The sequence below is a fragment of the Lichenostomus cassidix genome, chromosome 5 (assembly GCF_008360975.1).
Source record: "Lichenostomus cassidix isolate B80296 chromosome 5, HeHo_3.0, whole genome shotgun sequence".
NCBI lineage: Eukaryota > Metazoa > Chordata > Aves > Passeriformes > Meliphagidae > Lichenostomus > Lichenostomus cassidix.
Genome location: NC_139486.1, coordinates 32,402,027 through 32,424,259, shown reverse-complemented (window position 1 = coordinate 32,424,259; position 22,233 = coordinate 32,402,027). Strand labels below are relative to the sequence as shown.

General features: G+C 36.1%; 1 protein-coding gene across 22 annotated transcripts in view; it reads right to left on the bottom strand.

The window, feature by feature from the left end:
• Nucleotides 1-22,233, bottom strand: part of GPHN (gephyrin) — a 285,809-nt gene that overhangs the window by 103,845 nt on the left and 159,731 nt on the right. For 16 of the 22 annotated variants that reach the window (XM_085062088.1, XM_085062093.1, XM_085062092.1 and 13 more), the window contains 4 exons: nucleotides 8,328-8,422; nucleotides 6,150-6,216; nucleotides 2,368-2,640; nucleotides 999-1,106 (listed from right to left, as the gene is read on the bottom strand). In XM_085062088.1, coding sequence (XP_084918214.1) covers nucleotides 999-1,106; nucleotides 2,368-2,640; nucleotides 6,150-6,216; nucleotides 8,328-8,422 — 543 coding nt within the window. The remainder of the gene's footprint in view (nucleotides 1-998; nucleotides 1,107-2,367; nucleotides 2,641-6,149; nucleotides 6,217-8,327; nucleotides 8,423-22,233) is intronic. The other 6 variants (XM_085062095.1, XM_085062106.1, XM_085062105.1 and 3 more) reach the window with 1 other exon arrangement.

Genomic DNA, 22,233 nt, shown 5'->3' with positions numbered 1-22,233 from the left:
CAACAACCTGCCAAAAAAGTACCTGTTTTCTGCCTTGAGATTGAAGATCTGATTTGGATTACAGAATGCATAAAATAATAGCTCAAGAGTAATCCACAAAGGGACACAGAAACATGGATGACAGTTTAACAGTGCTCAGAGAGGATAAATTCACTGTTCTACTGATATGGGAAAATATGGTGCAACTTCTAGTTTCGTGACCTCAACTCAAAAAAAACCAAACTACTGCAATAAATGGGGGTGTGTGTGTATGTATATGTATTATAAAACTATACATATAGCTTTATCATAAGGTGTATGAACTCTTTAAAGTCTCCGCATTTCCTAAGTGACTTTTCAAGAGACATAGATACAGAGGTGTTAGGCTATTTGACTGATGGTTTAAATTACTATTTGCCGAGGGGAACAGGTACTTTCTACCATTCATTGAAGTAGTCTTCTACTGTTCACTAAAACCCAGTAATTTATAATAAGTCCACTGCTTCCTGACACCTGAAGTTTTCTGTTTCTGAGAAATTCTGTTTCTAAACAGAAAACAAAAATGAGAGAGAAACTGCAAGTGATGAAAGCAAACTATGAACACCCAGTGCAAATGTGTTGACAATAAAGCTATTGAGAGAAAAGCAGCAAAGCAAGACAAAGGGGAAAAAGTTACAATTACATAGCTCTAAAGCAGTACTTTCAGGAGATTATTTTAATTATATTCAATTATTGAGTATATTAGATGATAAAGCTGATGACTAATCAGAAACATAGGTTTTATAGCAATTATTAGCTCAGCAGCTAAATTATTCAAACTGACAACACATATGAACTTTACCTTGTTCAGCCCTTTATCTTAAACAGATATTTTCTGTAGAATGTGCTCTAAAAGATAGCACTGATGTGTCTTTGTTAGAAGAAAATAAATAGCACTGTCTGTTCATACATAGACTAGGAGGGAGGCAGAGTATTTTTAGTTAGTGTTAGTGCAAAAGCCTCTTGGAAGTGTCTCTTACCAGTTGTCCTGCACTGCCTGCTGTGTGATGGCAATAATTGATGAGACCAGGGATGGGCTGTTCACCTTTTGCCATGATAACAGCAGCACTGGTGTGGGATGGATGCTTCTAATGCACAACACATAACAGCTATGAATACACTGACAGGAAAACATGAAACTGTACAAGCAAATGACCAAAAAAGAATGAGGTGAAAACAACTGTGACACCGAAATGCCATGCTCATATGAACATAGAGTTGAGATCTCAGGTATTTCCTGCCTTTAAAAATGGCACATATTATTTATCTTTTCTTGTACTGAAAGAAATTAAAAAATTTAAAATTTGCATTAATAAAAACTGATACTTGCAAATGATAATTACCTTAATTCATCCCTGCAAAGACATATGTAATCAGGATTTTCTGCATATTGGGAGATGATCTCCAGCTGCAGCTGTCTTAGAAATGTCAAGATGTCTCAGACCTGAATTCACATTTCTGGAGTTAGAATGTTGCTGCTTTGGTTTAGAAATTGTTTAATATAATTTTGACTTAGACTTTCAATTCTTGTAATAGGAATTAAAAGCACAACTTGTGGAGTAGATATAGAACTAAGCAGTTTGGAATAAACTGTTTCCAAATACACAGGGATACATTATCTTTCCATTCAAAAAATGAATGCATAAAACAGAGGTAAATATTTATATATTGCTTCAAACAATACAATAATTCTTGGGAAAATATTTAAAATTTGAACGGAAGTGACTTACAAGTGCCACCTCATTTTTTTCTTTTGGAGTCTCCAATTTATTATTTTAGTTTGGGTAATGCTGATCTGTGATTACTGGTTAAAGCAAGACTATAAAGGCAATATGATATTTAGTTTGTTGGCAGAATTTCACATCTCTTATGTTGACATGCACACTAGAATACAAAAATCTGGATATCTTATTACTTAATATGCTACCTGTCTGTCATACTTTTATCACCGTTTTCAGAACCTGACATTTCCATTTCGAATTAGCTATTATGGGTTGGAAAATTTTGTTGCAATTCCTTAACATGCCACCTACTGGACTTCATATGTTCAGGCATGTGAGTATTTTGAATTTAAAAAAAAGACTAAAACCATTCTGTCACATCAGAATGGTATCACAAAACATATGTTAACAATGAGATAATAAATAATATGTCTCCCACTGGAATTTGAAATCACCTACCAAAACAAAGTTAATACATTTTTGAAGCTCTATTTCTAAAAAATGTATCTAAAATACATCTGTTTGACACAAAGACATCAATGTATAGTCTTAACATGCAACTGAATATTGGTGGAGAGTGCCTGAGACAGAAACTAAAGAGTCTCTTAAGGAAAAAAGCCAGACTCACCTTAGCTGCAATGGCTGCTGCTGTTATATGTGAAGAAGAACTGTCTTCTGTTGAGGCAACTCCGCTATCCTTCTTCTCTTCCTCCTCTTCCTCACACTGCACTCCTTTGTCTTCTGTCTGTTTGTGAGGGCTGGTGGTTGGAGGAGGAGAAAGAGGAGGTGGTGGTGAAGGTAGATCTTCAAGCTCATCATGTACCTCCTTTACTTTTACAATGGCATCCCGCAAAAGATCAATGGCGTGAGGTAGGGCTGGCAGTATAAACTGAAAGCATTCCTATGCACGAGAAAAGAAACCACTATGAAAAGTTACCTGCAGATGCAAATAGGAATTTGCTCTTTAAATATATTTGGGATTTAGATGCATCTTTTCACCTGATCGTAATTAAAACCTAACAAGTCCTATGCAACTGCTCTTAAAAGGTTAAAAAAAAATGAACTCAGAAACACATTTGGTGACTATTCTATACATTTTTGCCTCTTTTCATGCAAATACAGTAAATTGCACAACAGGGCTACTGCAACTAAGCTAGTATTGTACTAAAACTTCAGAAAACAAGAGTTAAATTTTTGTGAATATGTAATACAGGAAACAGTTCACAGCAGCTGGCAGAATGCTACAAAAATGCAGAATAAAAACATTAACCATATCCCTGCAGGGATATTAACTTCAAATCTTTCCTATTATGCTCCCTCACAATTAGAGGACAATTCATAAGAGTTTCCACAATTATAGTTTTATATTATTATATCCTTTTTTTATTAATGGACTTATTCTATATATTGCAAGAGTGACAAACTCCACTGATGTCATTATAATGCTATGTAACTCAGAAAAAATGTTTCATAAATAATCTATTTTTCAAATCTCTCCTTGTTCTATAACCTTAAAAATAATTAGAAAATAAATAATAATATACAATAATTAAAATTTATAAATAGATAATGAAATAAATATTTTCAATAAATAAACATGACTATGTAAACAAAATAAAAAGCAAAGAATCCGTCAGAAATTGCTGGAGTTTATATATGCCACTTATCAAGTAAAACATGACTCAAAAGCACTGTATTTCCTCAAAGCTTCTAAATAAGAACACATCTTTCAGTTGCTTCTTTAAGAGTACTGAATGATAAGTCAGACTACCTCAATGATTTATAAATTCTTTAAATATTCAAGTTATCACTGTGAAGAACTGAACTAAACTGGATGCGTACAACTGCTGTACATAATGAATGTATATTAAAACACGTTTGCAAAGATTAATAAAGATTATTACTTATAATGTAACTGAAAACTGCAGTTATCACACCTCCACAGCATTGCTTTTGAAATGGTTTAACATAATAAAGCATACGATCATCATTACTTTAGCAAAGAAGCAGACCTCAAGTAAGTGAGAAACAAGAACAGCAATCTCTGAACTGACCAATAACTGTGAAAAAGTACACTAATAATTGACTAATCAGAGAAGCATTCTCTCCACTCCTACTACTGAAATGAAGGCTTGTAGGCTTGACTGTTGATGCACAGATTCCCAGTAAGTCCTCTAAAAGCTCATATTACTTATAAAACTCTCTGGTTAAGGCAATTGTTACTACAATTATAAAAACTGTCAAAAGGCCAAATGTTTTTAATAAACATCTCGTAATTTCACACTTTGCCCTCTTTCATAACGTTTACTATCTTTTGCAAGACTAAAAAAAACCCAAAACCCCACAAAAATGGAAGTATTCTATATATCTAGATTCAATGGTACATGCCACACAAATACTCTTGGGTGAAATCATATTTGGCATGCAGCCCATTTTTGAGATTTAGCATTTACACTGATGTCATTTTCCATTAAAATTTTAATATTTTCTTAAAGAAATATATATACTGCTGAAATTTCATAGCTTAATATTAGCTTCTCATATGGTCATATTTATACAATGGAAAGGAACTTAGCAAGAGGTAAAAGAGAAAAATGAGGGCAATTCCTGGTAACAATCTGTTCTTTTTGGTTCTTGAGATTCAGCCTTTTATGGAACAATTTTCTCTAAAATTGTTCATCTTTTCTCTAAAATTTTCATCTTAAAAGTCTTTTTGCTCAAATCAGACACTTTGAAGATGCCTAATACTAAAAGAAATCATGCCAGGACAGAGTATCGTCTTGACAAGCTTGCTTGTATGATGCAACCATATGACTTTTTTTTCTTTTCTACCAGAATTAACTTTATTAATTACTTACCCTACACCAAACTATTGTTAAAATACTCAGTAATACTTTTAAATTTCTTTTCCTCATTCACTTTCTCCAGTTTACCTATCTACAAAGTCTGATTGCCTCAGGACAGAAAACGACAATTGCTGCTGTAGGTTAGAAGTGTTACTGAACACAATAAAAACCATTAGAGATTGTAGGCTATTTAATCTCTTTCATAATTCAGCAAAAACAAGTATTCCCTTGTGGAATAACCTTCTTACTGGTGCACAGGTTCTTTAAAATTTGGGGCCATTGCCATGGTAAATACATGTACATACATATGATTTCCCACTTACAAAGGGAAGAATTTAAAGGAGTTATACTCCTACCTCACCATCCTCCAATGCCATTTGTGTATTTTGAAGGCCTTAAAATTTCCTTTTAATTACAGTCTCATTAGATTTCCTAAGAGCACTGTAAGCAATGGTAAAATTGTAGGAGGGCTCACACTGAGTCCTTGAACTGAAACATGTCGACAGTGTATCTGAAAACCTATGGTGGCTGTATAAGATCCTAGTATTCGAAACATTTCTTCTTCAGCTTCCAGGTGACAGCCCACATAAATGCTGTTTTCTTATCTCCAATGCCTTTCAAGAGACAGTGACTTCAGGGCTGTGCTGCCAAACATGTTAGTACTGTCTGCTCTGTGCCTCGGTACTACTGGTTCTGGACATGTGTACCAGGTAAGAATTTGTTAGAGGCCAGAGGTAAAGATGTTTATTAACAAGGCCAAATGTAGTCTGAGCCTGAGGAAATAGATTCTTGTGACTAGTGGGGGACCTACATCAGCAGCTTTGTATCAGGTTGTAGAGCTCACTATTCAGCTTAGCAGTATCTGTGTGGAGAAGACTGTTTTTCTATCAGCCAACTACAACAAAATTAGTGGAAGATCTAGCCTTACTAACACACAAACAAAAATCCCTGCGGAAGTTTCATTGTGTTTCAGCGATACAGACAGAAAGAAAGCATGAATAAAGAGAAAAGCCTAAGTTCTTCATCCAAACTGGAAAAAATGCAGGAAGAAAACAAATGGTACAAAGGGTGAAAAGTCTGATATACCCATGTAGAGAAGATTCAAAAACATCCTCAAACTCTTAAAAATTACATTCCCTTTCTTCCCTCTTGCTGATCAAAACTGGGAATGTTCTGCATACTCCAGCAGGTTCTACCATATACTAGGCATTCCTCTTACTGCTGTGTGAAAGAGAATGATTTCTTAGAAGTTGGAGACAACCCAGGGATAAGGTACAGCTAATTAGAGATGAAAGGGAAAGTGTATGAGATCATTAGACTCTTCATTAGCACTGCCTGCTCAAATGAGTGCTCTCTTGCACTATATGTAATGCCCTGGTCAGGCAGCACCTTCAATCAGATTGGAATTGTATGGTCCTTGGCAAAGAGTGTGGTCGTTTAACATGAATATGCATTTCAATTCACTTTTGTAAAATTTGTTGTAGTGGGCACTTTCTACCATTCAAAACAACAAAAAGTGCTCATCGTAGTTCCTCCCCAGCAAATCAGTAAGAACATTTCTTACCTGTGACCCTTTCTTGCTACCTGGAAGATTAATTATGAGAGTTTTCCCTCTGATTCCACACACAGGTCTGAAAAGAAAGAAACACAGACTGAAATTCTTGCATGCATCTATCTCTGCTGTCAAAACAAAAGGAAAGCATTTATGATAAATTCTAGGATTTATCAGATTTTGTAAACCTTATTTCCAATATATTTGCTGATTATGTTCTCATAAAAGAGCTCAGGAAAAGCTGAGCTGAAAAAGCATAAAACAAGATTTGACAGAGCCTAACGTTCAATGGACCGTATAAACAGTGGCTGCATTTCCATCTTTATTTAGATCTGTGTAGCTCCCTTAATTCTACTGTTTACTTGCATCCAATACATTATTGGATATCGTCCCTATTTGGTCATACACATGGTTCTTTTGCAATGTAATTGACTGTGTCAAACATTATGTCCCTGGCCAGGTAAAAATACTAAGCTGTGCTTGTTTTATTAATTCAAATATGTCCTTTTTTTTTTTTAAAGATTCAACATAAAAAAAGCAGAGAAGGAAGTAATTCTCAAGTGAAAATTGTACTTAGGCAATTAATATATAATTTTTCCTAATAGTTTTACCCTCTCCCTCAAGAAAAGACAAGACCAGCTATCAAAGATGGAAGTTTTCATTTTAGTTATTTTGTCTTTCAGGAATTCCTTTGGTGTTGATGCAAGACTGAACACCCAAGCGCTGAATGCTTTCTGTTTGACTACTCAACTATTCAACTACTCAAACTACTAGAGTCTGACTACTCAATATTTTAGCCAAATAACTAAACCACAAAGATATGGAGGTTACAATTTAGGGAAACTGTGGAACATTCTCTTTACTAAACAAAAACATGAGCTATAAGTGAAGACAAAAGAAGAAAGAAAATAATTCCCAGTTATGGCGTTAGCAAAAATTTTGAGCCAAAGGGCATGGTTTGTTCAGTAGCCAGCTTTCTGGATTTCTTTTTATACAAGTAATTCTCAGTGATTAGTGTCATTTATTGGTCGCGAGGCATTTTTTAGCAGGGTAACAAGTATTCCCACAACAGCTGTCACAATTCTCACAAGTAAACAGCACAGAGATAATTTCTGTGCCACTAAATGAACTTGTGATAGCACACTCAAGCCAGTCTGAAGTGCTGTTTTCAACTGGCAGCTTGAACATTGCCTGACTCCTAGCCTCTCTTTTCTCATTTGTCTTCTTTCACATTACGTACCTTCAATTTGGAAAGAATTCCATGTGGCTGAGGAATACTCTACTGCAGTACAGAGATAAGCCTGACTTAAAGAAACGTGTTCATTTAGTCCTGTTGCACTAGTCAACCTTACAGAGTACAAACTCAATCCAGCAAATCCCATATGTGGGTTACAGTTTATGGCAGATTTAAAACAAAGGAAATAACTGTCCACAGAGGAATAAAAATGAGGGGTAATTGTATTTGGCAGATAGTTCCTTCAGTAGTCTTCTTGGCTCTTCTACTCTGCTTTAAATATTTTTGAGCATTATCATCTAAATGACCAGTATGACCAACCAATAATATAAAAGGACTAAACCAGCAGCATGAAAACTGCAAATTTCAGCTGCCAATAATCAACCTAGTGGCTCAAGAGAGAAATGGAGCTGCCAAAAATTTCTTAAGAGAGCATGCAAAAATAAATAAAGGAGCTTAAGAACTGCATGGCTGGCAAAAGTATTGTGTGTGCTCACAACAAAACCACACAAATGTGCATGCATTCCAGGTACTTTGAGAGAAAAATTAATGATATTCCTCCTGACATAGGACAGTACAACACATTTGTCCTTGTCAAAGGGACTTTTTTGCCAAACAAAGCATTTTAATCCTTGATGAACAACATTTGAAAAATTCTTCACTCACCACTACAACACCACAGTTCTAGAATGAAATGACAGCTGTCTAAGAGTATGTATCAATATTACAAATAACTTGGCACAGAAAATACAGGAGGATACAGTGTCTAATCGAGACAGCAAAGGGAATTAAATGAGACAATGCAATCACCATTATTTGAATTTGGACACTTTGAAGTTAAGACTTCTAGTCTTGATAACAATGGCAATTTTCAATAATTTGTGCACGGTCATTGCATAACAATAAGTAATTCTAAGGAAAGAGTTCACCCCATATTTTGAAGGAAGTAGTCTTACCTAGAGAGCATGCCCAGAGGAGTAACATTAAGTGATCCCATCAGCATTGCCAGGGCCATCCCCGGTGCTTCTCGCTCTATTACTTCTTTAGTGGCCTGCAATCAAAGATTAAATAACAAAGTGAGTGAACAAGTATAAGAATGTGAAAAATATGAAACCTGCTAATATTGGGTAGAAATATCTCCTCATTTTTGCTGCCAAGAATTGTTGTTGCTAAATTTTCAACTGAAATATGCTATAGAATTTTCTCTTGGTTGTGTGAAATAGGGAAAGACAAGGGGTTGGGACGAAGTACTGTTAGCAGCACTGTGAAGATTCCTATAGAAAGTTATAAAAGTCAGTTATAAAAATATAAAAAGTGTTAACCAAAACCACAGAAATAACAAGTGCCTCAAACAGAAAGGAAAAAAAGTTTGAGAATAAGTAAAGAAAAGACCCAATGGAAGTGCCTTCTCTTTCTCATCAATATTGTGCATTTTCCTGTTGAGATTTTCCCAGGCATGAGAAGGATGAATCAGTCTGCGCAGAGGATAAAAAAGAAAATTTGCATAGGGAAGCCCATGTAGCAGGCAGGCAGGAAAATAGTAAAATGGTAATGATAATGGCCAGAGGCTGAGGCCTTCCCTTTTCATCATGTCAGCAAAACAGCAGTTCCAAACAGGCTGGTGGCTCTTATTCATAAGCAGTCCATACGCAGTGGGCATTGAGAAGTCTGGAAGCAGAGTCTGAAAACTCATCTTTTTAGTCCTTTTCTCAAACAGAGAATCAGATGGAAAATCACGCACAACCTTCTGTCCTTACTTTCTAACACAAATTTTCTCAAATGCACAATCTGTCCAGTCTCCCAACATCTAACTTTACTTAGGACACAACATCTTAAAGGCAGGTTACAGCCCTATCCTCTCTTCATTTCGCCCGCAGTAACTGCTGTTTAGTGGATACCATTGCTTCATGTTCTGACACAAGATTCTAACTTATTTAGCACAACCAAATTGGTAGTGATGGTTATAAAATTGTGAAATCCATGGTATAACATACAGCCGACCTACTATGCTTTGATGGTACAGCTATCAAAACAGAAATAGAAAAGAACATCTTAAATACAAGGACACCCTGAATAAGCTGAACTTGCTTTGCAGTTTGATATAGCAAAATAATAAAATAGAAAAAAAACAGGCAAATTATTTTGTGGGAAAGATTCAATTATAAATCACATCCTTGTACTTTTGTAAGCTCTCAGTTTAAAAATAGAAAACTAAAATCCTAAAGAAAAATGACAGAATTAACCCAACAGCATCGCTAAAAGAAGGACTCAGGAGTCCTATACTAGTTACATAGATAAAACACTTACATGAAGCAATATATAAAACAGAAAAAAAAAGATCCATGAAGAGTACAGATATTCAAATGGCCATACTCTCAAACATGGTTGCTAGGTTTTGACATGTTTTAAAGGATTATGTCAGTATTAGAAGACATCAGACATGCTACCATGTAAACCTATGAGTACTTTATTCATAAGGAAACTTGTTATTTGCTCAGTTGTGGGAAGCTGGAACTTTGGTTTATATAAAACTAAGCAATTTGGTAGCTGACACCACAGTCTCTTATACTTCAAGCATAGCATGTTGGTTTTAGTATCTGCCATCCTCTATTCAGAAACAGAGAAGTCATATAAATACAACCCAGTGACTGAGTTTTACACAGGGAAAATGAGAAGTGGGCTTGGAATGATGTAGACAAAACCAAAACTCCTCCATCGAGGGAGGTTACCTTAAGATACCTGCTGAGGTATGAAATCATCAGTCACATTAAAAATTCTTAAGACATCCCATGATGATTAAGACCTGATGACTTTTATAATATAGGAGATAAAGGTACTGCAGTGGTGAAGAGACACTTTGCTGATCATGAAAAAGTTAGTGAAACATGGAATTCTCTGTGTGTGTATACATAGCAAGTCTGTATCTATGCCTTTTTATTTCAGCTAATACCATGCTTCAAAGCTATTCAAAACTGGTTTTAAATATAAAGTGAATTTTTAGATTTATTTTCTGCCCTTGAGCACAGTGACACTTTGAAGATATCATTAGTTAAAATTCTAAACAAGCTTCAAAGGTAGTACAAGTTGCAAGACAGTCCATAAACAACGATCCTGCAGCTCAGGGAGTCCTTCAATGAAATTCAAGTCCATTCTGCAACTTCACAAAAAAAACGACCTTCACAAAATGTAACTGCTAGCAGGCAATGTGATTATTAAAAATGTATAGACTAAGCAACAAAATCTGAAAGGGCATAAAGTCCAAACAGCAGTACAGTCCTCAACACAAGTTTCTAAAAATAGTTGTTTCAAGATATATATGCTTATATTTATTACTGCAGACAGACCTCTACAAACAGGGGAATGCTTCTGGTTTTCATGTTTGCAGCCTGACTGGATGGATGTAACCAAAAAAAGCTGCTGCTAAATAAACCAGATTTACAGTGACATCTGCTCTTGAAATCAGCCACTGTATAGTCCACTTTTGGGATGTCCTCAAATAACATGATATAAAATGTGCCCTGAACAGGAACTGAAATAACCATCACACTGGGAAGCACACTCTTAATTAGCTATATATATATGAATGAAATCTGCAAAGCTGCAGTCTGTCACAACTCTTTGTTTCAACTAACAACGTACCAAAGTGTTGGTGGCCAGGTTTTCTAATACTTCTTTCAGTACTTTTCCTTTGAAGGATGGGTGGAAGAGAGATGTCAAACTTAGATTTTCATCTGTGTCCAGTTCAGGAATTGACTGTCTGGTACCAACACGTGCCTCCATGGAAACTATTAAGGAATTAGTGACTCAGCACCTTCACATTTTACCAGTACTCTAGCAAGGCTGAATTAAGACTGTGCAACCTTGTTTCACGGGCAATTTTTTTGTTGATAGTCTCACCATCAGCCAGCTGTTGCTGCTGCAGGGGGCCATAATGTTGGCACAGAATGAATCACAGATCAAGGCTGTTGCCCTCGGCTCTCCTACAACAGCAGTGATGACACTGTTCAGCAGAAGCAGGAAAAAATGATGATATTTCATTCAGAGCTGTCATGCTGATGCCTTTATCAGGACTGATGCTTTACACTGATTCTCAAACCTGAGGCTCATGACTATATAAAAGGTAGGTGGAAAATACTGAGGCAAAATTGCATAAAACACAAAAATGACAGCAAAGAAGTGTCCCCAGTTTCTGGCAAATAAGGTGGTAGTGCAAAGAAGACAGATGCATACAAGAGGGAGGTGGGAGGGGTTCCCCAGAAATAAAAGTACCTGAAGGTAAAAGTCAGAGTTCAGGAGAAAGACAGAAATGCAAAAAGTCCAGCTTGGAGGTTGCAAAGAAAGGCAAAATTTGTAGTTTAGATAGGAGAAGGGAATGTGGGAAGAAGGAAGCTAAAGTCGAATGGCAGAATTGCAGGACATCCAAGCAGTAGGATTCTCAGAAGGGGAGAAATGAGAGTCGAGTGGGGGCGAGTGAATTGAGTGGGATGGAAAATAGAAGGGAGGTTGGAACCAGAGAATTTTTAAGTTCCCTTCAAACCCAAACCATTCTGTGGTTCTACAAAGAAAGACTGCACAAGGCAGCTAGGACAGAAAATACATGAAGGAGAAACTCAGGAGAAGCAAAAAGGGAAAACAACACATGACAGAAGTGTCAGGATGTGGAGAGCCACAGAGAGAGACAATGGGATTGAAATAAAATGCTAGCTCCTACTCCAAAGAGGAGAAGTAGTAGGGACAAACAATTTAATTATTTAGGATTTACTAACAATATCTATGAGAGCAGTACCTCTACTATTTCATTGCTATATGAATAAATGCAATTGATTTTAAAGCACATTTTTGATTGTTTATAAAGTGCCTTTTTATTGGAGTTAGGGCATTATGTTCCCAAACCAACTGGTATATTTTTAGATATCTTTGACGTAGTTGCGGTTGCTTAACAGATGGCTCACTGCCAATTGGTTTCACAGAGTTCTCTGCTGCTTCACTGCCTTTCTTTGCCTCCACATAAATTGTTAGTTCACTTTCTAACCTGTGCAAGCCCTCCTGGGCAGTTTTTGGAGGATATACCTACTGTGGACTGATTTAATTAAAAGACTTAGGACTACTCTTCTGGAAATGTTCAGAAACTCCTTATCTTTATCTTTTAGGAATTAAGCATAGCAAAGTTTGACCTCAATAGTAAGTAATGATCTGAGACATTTCATATATTCTTCAGCTGGTTTTGGGCAGTAATATAGTTTTACTTCTTCAACTAAAACACAAGTATGAAACTCAGAATTCATAATAAATTCAATTAAATTAAGATGACAGAGACTGCCTCTGTGGAAAATATTATTTCTGTTGAAAAAGTTAAAATCTATGACTCTGCATAGCATATAATAGTGCTATATATGCAAATTAATGGACAAATTTGCAGATAAGTCATGTTTAACAGACTGTAGCATTAGCATCCATAAGATCTCATTACCTATTTGAGCTTTCCACTGAAAGTTGAAATCTTGGAAGCACTTAACCAAAGAAATATCTATATAATCTCTGCAACAGAGCTCACAGACCACAGAAGAGTGGAGAAAGAACTAGAGAGACAGATCAGTCAAATCTGCTACAAGAAGGTCAGTCATGTCAGTCAACCAGTTGTGTAAGAAGTGTGTACTTTAGGAATAAAAATTGCATCTCTCAGCCTGGAGATGAGATGCCTTCTTCAAAGTTATTCAGATACCTCTGCTGGAGACCACACATGTGCCAGTAATTTTTATTCACGGGTCAGCTATTTCAGCTAATTGTCTACTTCCCTACCCTTACTGTGCAGGGAGAAAATAGAGCTTACATGGAGCTAGGCTGCTCAGAGCTTCTCACCAAAAAAATACTTATCTATTTCTTCTCCATGAACAGTAAGAAATACAAGTTTCAGCAGTTGGTTTCTTTCAATACACTGAAAAGTTTTTTGGATAGGGATTTTGAATTTTGAGTCATCTCAATTTCACCATTATGCTGTCTTTCCTTGAGTTCTTCCTATTCCTTGTCACCAATAACCTGTGTGATGATATTCAGTGGCTTTTTCTAATGGATGTAAGGCATGACAGGATTTGTAATCTTTGATGTTTTCTAAAATCAAATTTCTTTGGCTAATTGCTCAGTTAATTTGACAAATGGATGAAACTGATTACATATATTGCTATTGCTGCAAAACAACCAAAATCAAGCAGGTTTGTAAAAAATATAAGGCTAAAGTAAGCACCACTTGCTCTGTTTGGGCTCACAGGATGAATGGTGGTGACTAGGCAGACATGGGGCCAGTGCTGACCCTGCTGCATGTGTTTGTTCCTCCTCATGAAGTGACCATCCAGCTTCTGTCAATTTTACTTACAGTAAGAAACTCTGTCTGACACTGCTGAGTCTCCATTTTGATATCCTTGTTGGGAATTTTCGATGTTCAACACAGTTACCTGTGTCAGGCACACATGGACACATACTGAGAGCACTCTCAGACTTTTGAATATGTTTTTTTACATAAAAGAAAAGGAAACAAAACAAAACATGTCTAATCATATTAGGGTGGCCTACCTTACTGCCTTTCCCTCTTATCAGCAGTAAGATTGATACATACTTCTCCACTAACTGACCTGATTCTGTTTTCTTTTTTCTTTTCTTCTCCCAACTCAAATCTACAAACAGCCAAAGGTGAATAAAACCCTGATTAATGTATCCAACTAAAAATGAACTCTACAACTGGTGTATCTGCACACACCAGTAACACCTTTCCACTGACAATAATTCTGCAGCATAAGAATGCTGCTTGCAGTCACAGCATATCTGCAGTGATTCTGCTGCCATCCAGAATCTAAATATCACAGAATGACCCTACAAAATTTATCAGTGCAAGGAACAAAGATGTCACAGCAATAACTACTGTTAGATTAAATACAGACTCTATTTTCTCTATTTCTCCCCATATCCATGATTCCCTCTGCCTGCAAATTGCCTCCTCTGAATTCTCTCACTTCTTCCACTGGGACCCATCATACCACTTATTGCAGCCTAATGCCTATGGCATGAGACTCAAGTGCCAGAAGGTAATTTAGTTGTCCACCCTTTTTATAAACAAGTATCAGTGAATGAGTCTATCAGTACAATTGCACTGTGTAGATGACCATAAAACGCAAGTGGTGAGTAGAAGTAACTCTGACAACACTCAGTGACTTATGCATGACCAAGCCATTCATATATTTAATTGCCAATAGTTGGACTCCAATGATACTTATTTTTGTAAACAAATAATTGTATATCATTATTATTAACAAATAAAGTGTATATTAGTTAACAAAAATCTTAGTGTTCATTGTAACTTTTCTTAAAAGTCCTTGTTTTCTCCAACTGAAATCAAACTCACTAAAATATTTACTTAATAACACTCAGTTTCTTTCTTACAGCTTGCAAAACATTTGGGGGAAGATGATTCACTTTTTATACACACCACAGAAGCTGAAAATTTAGATTAATATTCTAGAAAAAACAACCTTGTGGAATTTGCAAATTATCCTTCCACTTCTGCAGATCAAGATCTAAATTTTGAGCTAAACCTGGTTGTATACGACTTATATAAATTTCAAGATCAGTGATTTGCTTGCCCTATTTGTGTAAATGAAGTGTTAATGAAATTGATGTATCTGGGCATCCAACCATGTACGTTTTCTAATTATCACTTCTAATATATATGGTGGTAATAATATTTTTTTATTCCTGATTGCTAAACAAAGTTCTAAAATTGTAAATATGTATATTTACACCATAAAAACTGATCTTAATTTTATGATACTGCCTACCCCACACATTGCCATTAAACCCATTATAACAATCACTTTTAGTAGCTTCTAAGCAAACAAGACACTAAATCCTTTTCTGCATTATAGGAATGCATTTAGGCTTTACAAAGTTGTACACAGCCCACCAGACGTCTAAAGGTGTGTGTTAAGCCAGTGACAAAAGATTTGCAATGGTGGGGAGCTTAGGAAGAGCTTGTTAAAACAACAGCTGGAAACAAACCACTGCACTTCGTACAAAGAAGGGTCAGGTGTCTGCTTCCTCTTTCAGCTCTTATGTGCAAACTGCTGTGCTTCCCACTGCAACTCCACTTTGTGCAACAACAAATCCCATTCTGTTCTGCAAAAGTAGTACATCTGAAGACTTTGTGGTAAAGACAAAAACACTGTTCTACTATTATAAAACACTGTTAAAATTTTATCTGTTAATAATTACTATTCTTTTAAGTTTTCCCTCAGTTATTTCAAATTGCTTTATATTAATATAAAATGTAAGAATCTAGGAAATCCAGTGCAACCTGTAAATAATTCTCTAAAATTTGAAGAAAAGGAACAAAACATAAAAAATCTGAAAATCACGGACTCATGCAGCAATGAGAAAATACGTGTGGGTATCTACACTATGTTAATAAGAATTCTACGTGACTGAACTGACAATGTAATGTGCTTTAATTAACAGAATAACAACTAGGGAGCACTGTCTCATAAAAAAATACCCTAGACAGTGTTTCTGGTTATGTATACTATCTTCTAGCCTACACAGCTATACCAAAGTGGAGTCAGGGTATAGTTAACTTTATTTCAAAACTAGTGCCAAACTTAGATTCTTCTGTACAGGGGAGGGTGGGTGTATTTGCGGTAAAGGGAAGGATACTAAGCAATGACGTCTAGAACTATGTAAGAGAAACAAAACTGTAACTGTTGCTTTGTTGTGGTATTAGTATCATGGGAAAAGAAAAGGCACTATGTGTTAGAGAACCTCACAGGGACACACAAAGAATGAGACCACAAGATAGAAATGTACAGTGCTTTCTCTTAAGAACTAGTGCATTGTCTGGAGCAGCGAAAGAAGCAAAAGTTTTTACTTGCAATTTCGCTTCTGTAAGTAAGTAAATAAATAAATAAATAAATAAATAAATAATTTTGCAATGCTTTAGCTCTAGCACATTTGTTACTGAAACTAAAATGTGAAACTATTTTCTTTTGAGAACATTGTCTGATGTTTCCTGACATTCGATACCTCTTGTCAAGAACAAATATGGCATATGAAATATTTGCACTTCTGAAACTTCAGTCAAATTCTTCCACAGGTAAAGTAGCTCCTCCGAACAGTTTCTGATCTCAAATCATCAATGTTGAAGATTTAATAATAAACAACTCTTCCTACAATACACCTTCTGCACTACAAATGACAAATAATGAGTGTCAATTTTTAAAGAATACACCATAGCAACACAAGAACTACAAAAAAACACTTTACTTTCTCTTAAGATTCTCTTACACAGTATCTTTACTCCCCAAGTAAATGGTAGAGCATCTCTAATAACAGCAGCTTTAAAGTACTTTTGCCATAACCTAAAAATTCATAGAAATGATTATTTTGTGACATCCAGTGATGCAATTCACGTGTTCAGAGTCTGAACAGTTGTCAGTTTTGGCACATGCAAATAACACTTCCATTACAACGGAACGACTGAATAGATTTTGAAAGCCAAAGTGACCTACTGTGCATTCTGTCAAATGATTTCCTATACAGGATTATTTAACTTCTGGCACAAATTGTGTTTTTTACCTCCAAGATTCTCATGAAAACAACTGAATGAAACGGTTTCTCAAACAGAACATGGAAAATATTTTATTGAGACTGCTGTAGCACAGAGCACTGAAATGGAAGATGGTAGAATTCCTAATCCATACTGAGTGAGGAATATTAAATATATCAAGTTTACCTTTTCCTTTGAAATTTTATTTTACTACTTAATTAATGGCTTAGAGTATTTTATAGTAATGCTTAACACAATATATATGTACAAACCCCAGCATAGAATATATTCCCTTTAGTACACTGTTCCTAACATGTTTACTATACACATTTCCAAAACATTAGTTTCTTCCAGTTTTCGAAGATGTTAAAATATCTTTCATGCACTAGGTAAAAGCACTTGAATCACTTATTGACACTATTCAGCTGTGACACAGCAATGCTTTCACATTAAAACAACTTTGCATTGCATAGACAAATAACTTCCCAGCTGCCAAACCCAATTTTAAAACCCTCAGGTTCTTACAACATACACATCTTTTCATTAATATAGGTATAGCAACATAGGTATATAAGCACCTCCCCTCACACCTACCTCTACTGTGCTTGAGGCAGCAGACCATATTGTATAGAAAAATATTTTTGCTTTTTAATAAAATCCCTTTGTGTCCAAACTTTTTCAGCAATCTGATTTTTACACTAGCAGTGTGTGAGTGGATCACTGAGAAAAGAAGGTAGCTTTTAGACATGACAAGGCAAAAGAGATTCTTAGATAGGCACAGTGAACAAGTTAGTTCCTGCTCTGTGTACTCAAAATGTACACAGAACTCTTGCAATGAATACTAAGCATCTCACTACCACAGCAAATGTGCACTAACACTAAGTGTACAGCAACTAGAAACATCATACCTTATAGGCAGACTAACAAGTAAAAAAATCAGACAGCTGTATTTCTATATAAATTATATGGGTGATGCAAGAACATATTTCAGATTAACACAGAAATCAGATGCACCTAAGGTGAGCTGCCCAATACTTTGTATCTGATGAAACAAATTACATCTTAAATAATCATATTTAAAAAAATATAACAATGAAAAGAAACAAAGACACAAAATATTTCTGGGGGAAATGTTAGACTGTGTAGACAGTGCAAAAATTTTTGAGAAAACCCCACAGTTATAACTAGATTGAAAAATCTATCTTTGTCAATCTTAAAGACAAAAGAAAACTGTACTCCCTCTTCCCTGCAAAGAATGATGATGATTTAACAGCATCTTCTTGTTAAGATTCTGCAGGAAACAAAATTCCTATGAGACAAACACATCTAAATGAACTTTGTGCCCTTCTCTGTTCTTATTCCAGGAATGACCAATGCTGACCAGCAGAAATCAGTAAAATATGGATGAATTGTAAAAGAGTTTGAAAGAGACCACAGGGTCAAGCCTTGCTGTTCATGGATTAATTCTGTATACCACTGGATACCTAAGCATTATTTAGTTTCAAAGGAAGAACTGGTCAGCTCATAGTAGGAAGTGGCAATAACCCAACAATTTTTTACTCTGGGAAAGGTAGCCCACAAACTGAGCCAAAATTAAAGGTGCAATGAGTAGGTTTCATTCAGTTTTAAAATCTGCCACTTGACTGTGATGATGATGAACTCACTTGAGTAAGTGATGTGTGTGATTGCAACACTACACAAAATAAAGCTTATTTACTACTCTCTCAGTCTATCTGCTAAAAGGTTACAAGAAAAAAGTCTAATAAAGGTGTACAAATATTTCTTGAAAGCAAACAGTGAAGGTGAAAAAGATTGATTACTGTTGCTATGATGTTCCATGAGAGCAACAAAGGCCAAATCAAACAAAAGCTTAGGTGCAGTCTCAGATAAAATTTCCAAACAATTACATAAATCTTACTTCATCAAACTCCCAAATTAAGTGAAAGAAGCTGCAGCAAGTCATAGAATTGTTTGTGTTGGGAAGTACCTCTTAAAGGCCATTTAAGTCCAACGCCCCTACAATAAGCAAGGATATCTTCAACTAGATCAAGTTGTTCAGAGCCCCATCAAACCTGACCTTGAACAGGGATGGGTCATCCATAGCTCCTCCGTGCAACCTGTGCCAGTGCAGTACTAATCTCACAATAAGGATTTTCTTCCTTAAAGTCTGAATTAACCCTCCTTCAGTTTAAAATCATTCCCTCTTGCCCTATCACATCAGACCTGACTAAAAAGTTTGGTCCTATCCTTTTTATAGTCCCCCTTTAAGTACTGAAAGGCTGCAATAAGGCCTCCCTGAAGCCTCTGTTCTCCAGGCTGAATCTAAAATCTGTCTGGCGAGAACAGCAGCAAAATGTACTGGGGGGAACAACAGTCACTGATACATTACTTTGCTCATCCATCTGCAGGAATATGGCCTAAAGCCAAGAGAGATGCTGTGAGATAGGTGGTAAAGGGATTAATGTGGGGATGATGGCCTGCTGATAGCAGTGCAATACCCCTGATTTACATACAAGTGGCTGCCCCCCCACCACATATGAAGGCAGCAACAGGATATTTGACTACAATCTCATCTCCACTTCTCCCAAAAGTATAAATTATGCATTTGAATTCCTCTTTGGCAGAGGATGAGAATATGACTTCATTCCGCAGACAAGTCAACAGGCTTTTTCCTCTCTCCCTCCCCAAAGCTGGGATGCCTCTTTGCAAGATTTGTGCCTCTGCCTGCATTGGACAATACCTGGGAAGACTTGTACATAGTGCTATACACTTCTATTTTGGAGATCTCGTGCATTTATTGCAGTCAATATAACAAGAATGTGGAACATGTTGCTTTCATGAGCTACACTATTTGTGAATCTATGCTTATGAGAGTTCTCACTGAATGCGACCAGACTTAAAGTGCCAAATTGGTTGCAGTCAGAAAGTAAGCTGACTGTACCCACCCCCTCGGATCTCTGGGGAGCAGCTAGGAAGCAAGGGATTGATTTTCTGTCAAATTTCTATACTCTTAATGCAACATCATCTCATTTTTCCAACAAAAGCTACTGGCCTGTGAAGCTAAGAAGCATCAGTAGAGAGACACTGGGGCTTACTCTGTATCAGTATTCATTCAGCAAATTGTTACATGAGTTGTAACAGCAAAAGTCTTTGTCAGTGATGACAAGCATGAACCAAAAGGCACGTATGTTCTTTAGCACAACATGTATCATTTAAGGCATTCTTGTCTAAAATTAACCAAATAAATTTTTCAATCTGAATCCAGACACAGCATACGGACATAATAAAATCTGAGTTCCAAGTTGATATGAGTCATTGTCAGACACATTAGTCTTAAAAGAATGGAAAACTTCAACAGAAAGTGAAAGCAGTGATTAAATGGATCAGGGCAGTGAAACACCTTCTGGAAATCCCAAGGGTAAAAAATAATCATATATCTCTGCTTTGTTTTGAGTGCAAAAGACCTGTATTAGTTAGGAATTTGTTTTCTTTTCAGAAACAACTGAAGGAATTAGTTGCTTAGAGGATGCAATGTGCTATCATCAGAAAGGATACCTTTAGAAAACAGAGAAGAAGAAAGCAAACTGCAAAAAAAAAAAAAAAAGCAAATTAAAAATTGCATTGAAGTCAAGAGAATATATAACAAACACTCTCTCTCCTGACAAGTAATGTATAGGATTTAGATCCTATAGTTCAGGAAATGACTATAAGAACTGTAACAAGGGTTTTTTACGCAGATAATAAGGATGAAAAAGAGTCTAACAAGAGGAAAAAAACTGAGATACAATTGGGCTGATAAAGGAAATTTTGTTACTCTGGAAAGGGAAACTCTACAAGCTGGAAAGACTTCTAACCCTTCATGGCTGTTCCAAAAGCTAATTTTTGGTTGAAAATTAGTACAGAGTAGACTAAAGAATACCTTCAACCCTCCCCCCAGCCCGGAAAGAACACAAACAAAAGATTTAAAAAAACCTCCCCAAAACCCCTATTAAAAAAAAGATAAAATTATGTAGTATATCACTGTTACATGGGATTTGATAGAGAAGATGTTACTCACGGGGCTTTGTGTGCAAATTTGTCATTGTTTCTTTAACCAAATGTTGACTCATTTATAAGACAAAACCTAAAATTTATTCTTTCAACTTACCACAGATTTTTTAAAAGGTAATTTAAATATTTGTACCATAACTTGAGCACTTCAGATGGAAAACTAACTTAACTTGATTTGTTACAGTGAAGCTGCCTAAGACAGCACTGCATCAATTCTGTGGTAGGTATAATTTTCAGTCAAGAAAATTCCATACATTCAAGAAAAAGCTTACTGTTTCTTTTCCTCCAGCTTCTGCTGCTTTTCTACATTTAAAATTTATGTAACTTGAATCTTATTTGAAAAAATCCCCTCATTTTGAAGGTAATATTAATTTAGACAAAACTATATTTAAAATAACTAAAATGATACATGAACAAATTACTTATGTTTCTTGGGATAAGAAGTGAGTTCTAGTAGTATCCTGCAGCCCTGCAGGGCTAGAGTGAATATTCCTCCTCCCTTCCAGCTGATACACTTTTCAAACAACAGCGTAGGGAAGCATCAAAGTAACACTGGGAGTTAAAGCTTGGAGAAAGAGATTTGCCACTGAGACCTGTTCTTGTCACCACACCCTTCAACAGCATGAAGCTAGTGGGAAGTGAGAGACTGACAGCCTACCGTATTTAAGAGTTCATAAAGTTGTGAAAAAAATACGCTTGGAAAAGCAAGGGAGGGTTAGAAAGGCTGAGAAGAGAGAGGACAGGAGAGCCTAGGAGACTGCAAAGGAGTAAAATAAGAGGACATTCACATCCTCCAGTTCCTTGGAGCAAAATACAAGTTTACTGGTTTCTAGACGTTAACTTGAAAATGGGGAGAATGGTCCTACTAGCTCTTCCTCAGAACACTGTCAACTGTCCTGAGAGCCATCCTCCACAACAGCAAGCTGGTGTTGGGGGCATGGGAATAAGGTGCTCTCCCACAGTGTCCTTCTCTGATTCCACAGCTGATCCCACACTGCTGAAAGCTGCTACTGACTCAAGGGAAGACGCCCTGCCTCTATGCTTAGACATAATTTAACATATTTAAGGTACCTCTGAAGATAGCAAAAGCAGAAATAATACATATGAAGAGATCAAAAGCTAAGGCTAAAAGAATATTACATATAATTTATTTAAGTGTAGTAAGACTTTATTATGAAATGATGACAGGATTCATTATGACAGAATATTTTCTCCGGTTCCTAGTT